Source organism: Cryptomeria japonica, chromosome 8 (assembly GCF_030272615.1).
Source record: "Cryptomeria japonica chromosome 8, Sugi_1.0, whole genome shotgun sequence".
Taxonomy (NCBI): Eukaryota; Viridiplantae; Streptophyta; class Pinopsida; order Cupressales; family Cupressaceae; genus Cryptomeria; species Cryptomeria japonica.
In genome coordinates this window covers 670,930,559-670,933,764 of record NC_081412.1, presented here as the reverse complement: position 1 = coordinate 670,933,764, position 3,206 = coordinate 670,930,559, and the positions used below count along the sequence as shown (strand labels likewise).

The window sequence follows — 3,206 nt, the reverse complement described above, 5'->3', positions numbered from 1 at the left end:
AGGGTATCTTTCTTGGATACTCTACTCATAGCAAAGCCTATAGATGTTTCAATAATAGACTGAATAAAATTGTTGAAACAATAAATGTAAGGTTTGATGAACAATTTTTGTTAAGTAATGATGTGCAAGATATTGAGGAAGAGGAAACTACTTTAACAAAGGTTGATCAAGTTCCTAAACCTGCAGAAACAGAAAAGAAAAATGAAATATGTTCATCAAGTTCTGATGAAGAAAATACAGAGAATTCAAATGTAGAGACAGGTATTCTCCATTATACACCCTCAAAAATTATAACAAAGAGACATCCTCAAAGTCAAGTTATTGGCAATATAGATGCAGGTATTTTGACTAGAAGAAGGGCAAAAACAACTGAACAAGCTCAACTGGCTGAACATTTTTGTTTGGTAACTGATTTCGAACCAAAAAATGTTTCTGATGCTTTATCTGATGAATGTTGGTTAAATGCAATGAAAGATGAAATCAGTCAAATAGAGAAAAATCAAACTTGGGAGTTAGTACCTAGGCCAGATGATAAGAATGTGATAGGAGGCAAATGGATCTTTAGAAATAAGCTTGATGAATCTGGGAAGGTTGTTAGAAATAAAGCTCGTTTTATTTGTAAAGGTTATGCTCAGCAGGAAGGAATAGATTTTGGAGAAACATTCGCAACAGTAGCTAGATTAGAATCAATCAGAATTTTTCTTGCATACTCTTGCCATAAAAAATTTAAAGTTTACCAGATGGATGTCAAAACTGCCTTTCTGAATGGTTATCTTGATGAAGAAGTTTATATGGAACAGCCGGAAGGTTTTGAAGTTGCAGACAAATCTGATTGTGTATACAGATTAAAGAAAGCACTCTATGGCCTTAAACAGACTCCAAGAGCTTGGTACTCTAGACTGGATAATCATCTTAGAGAAAATGGATTCACTAGAGGTGCTGTAGATAGCAACTTATATGTTAAAATCGAAGGTAATGATGTCCTATTGGTTGTGATATATGTAGATGATATCATTTTTGGCTGTAATAATGACTCTTTATCCAAAAAGTTCTCTAAAATCATGGAATCTGAGTTTGAAATGTCAATGTTTGGGGAACTGAATTTCTTTCTTGGTCTTCAAGTGTTACAACTTCAGCAAGGTATCTTCTTGTCACAAACCAAATATGCCAAACAGATGATTAGAAAATTTAATATGGCAGATTGTAAACCAGTTAGCACTCCAATGGAAATAGGCTATAAATTGACCAAATCTGATGACTCACCTGCAGTAAATCAATCTGAGTACAGGTCAATGATAGGAAGTCTATTATATTTAACTGCATCTCGACCAGATTTAATGTTTGCAATATGTCTAATCTCTCGCTTTCAATCTACACCTAAACAATCTCATTTGAATGCTGTAAAACGAATCTTTAGATATGTTCAAGGCACTCTAGATTATGGTCTTTGGTATCCCCGTAATAATGACTTCACTCTTGTTGGCTTCACTGATTCTGATTGGGCCGGTTGTCTAGATGATCGTAAAAGCACCAGTGGAGCTGCCTTCTTTCTTGGTGATTGTCTTGTTGCTTGGCACAGTAAAAAGCAAGATTGTGTCACTCTGTCCACCGCAGAGTCAGAATATATAGCAGCCACTGCATGTTGCACACAACTGATATGGATGTCTCATCAAATTACTGATATGGGCATTTCTACTATTAAGCCCATTTCAATCTATTGTGACAATACTAGTGCAATTGTTCTTTCAAAAAATCCTATTATGCACTCTCGCACTAAACATGTTGCCATTAAACTCCATTTTCTACGAGATTAGGTGTTGGCTAATGAGTTTCAATTAGTGTTTGTTCCTTCACAAGCCCAAGTTGCTGATATTTTTACAAAAGCGTTGTCTAAAGAAGTCTTTGAATGGTTAAGGGATAGATTGGGAGTATTTTCTCAATCTGCTCTTGTCTCCACCTAAAGCATACTTTGAGGGGGGGTGTTGCTCTGTTCTTTCCTTTTGTCCTTGTGTTTTTTAAAAAAAGTAAAAAAAAGGGGGAGAAATTGGTATTCACAGTTTCATATTGCTATTCAGTGCAACAGTGAGTGACATAGGTATTCATATTAGTATTCAGTACATTCAGTGCAATAGTGAACAGTGACATTGGTATTTCATTTTTTTTGATAGTGACATTGGATATTGGCATTTCACATATTGGTATTCATTTTTCAGTGCAACAGTGAACAGTGACATTGGTATTTCATTTTTTTGACAGTGACATTGGATATTGGCATTTCACATATTGGCATTCATTTTTGATTGGCATTACAGACTTTACAGACTTTGCATTTCAGACTTTGCATTTTATTGGCATTGGCATTTTTGATATTACAGTGATATTACAGTGACAATTGACTTTTCAGGCATTGGAATTTCATTACAGTGGCATAAGGCATTTTTTTATTTGGGTATTACAGTTTCGTACTCTTGTTTGATACAGATCAGATTGGGAGTTCATTATTCTGACAGTATTTATTCTTTACAGAATTGCATATTACAGGTTCAGAGGATGTTGTTTTTCCTTACAGGTTTCCATATGACAAGGTTCAGTGTTGATTGTATATATTGCATTTGTTGACAGTGGAACTCCTTACATTGATTTTGGTCCTTTCAGTTGATGACATATTTCATGGCAATGATGGTTTAAGTTTTTTTTCTTTTTTTGCCATCAAGGACAAAGGGGGAGTTTGTTGCTCTTTGGTACGTTTGTCCTCGATGACAAGAAAGTATAAAAAGGGAAGCTGTGTTTTTAATAAGCATGTGGTTATTCATTTAAAATGTCCTTCTCATGGGCCAGTTTAGTGACACGGACACTTTGACTTGGCTGACGTGTTATGTGTTTAAAACATCTCTCTCTCGAGCCAGACGGGTGACACGGATGCAGTGAATAGCCTGACTTGGCATTTCTTGAAACAACATCTTTGGTTTAAATCATGTTTAATTTATCTACGGACAAACAACATATACTGCAAAATACATTTCTGTGACCGACAGGTTAAAAGGTTTTCGAGAGATGTTTTGAGTTTCATTTTACTTTTGAACTTGTTTGGCGTCCGTCACAAACCCTAACGCCATGAGAGACGCAGCCACCGCTAAGGAGCTCGAATCAGTTTGTTTAGTTAAAAAGAATGAAGCAAAAATGGTCTTAACCATGAGCTTAATGGT

General features: G+C 35.5%; 1 protein-coding gene across 1 annotated transcript; it reads left to right on the top strand.

Moving 5' to 3' along the window:
- Positions 1–1,193: 1,193 nt before the first annotated feature.
- On the top strand, positions 1,194–2,597 carry LOC131857906 (uncharacterized mitochondrial protein AtMg00810-like). The gene is made up of 4 exons (XM_059210691.1): positions 1,194–1,288; positions 1,418–1,615; positions 2,376–2,449; positions 2,542–2,597. The coding sequence occupies exons 1-4, from the start codon at positions 1,194–1,196 to the stop codon at positions 2,595–2,597; spliced, it is 423 nt and encodes a 140-aa protein (XP_059066674.1).
- The last annotated feature ends 609 nt before the right edge of the window (positions 2,598–3,206 follow it).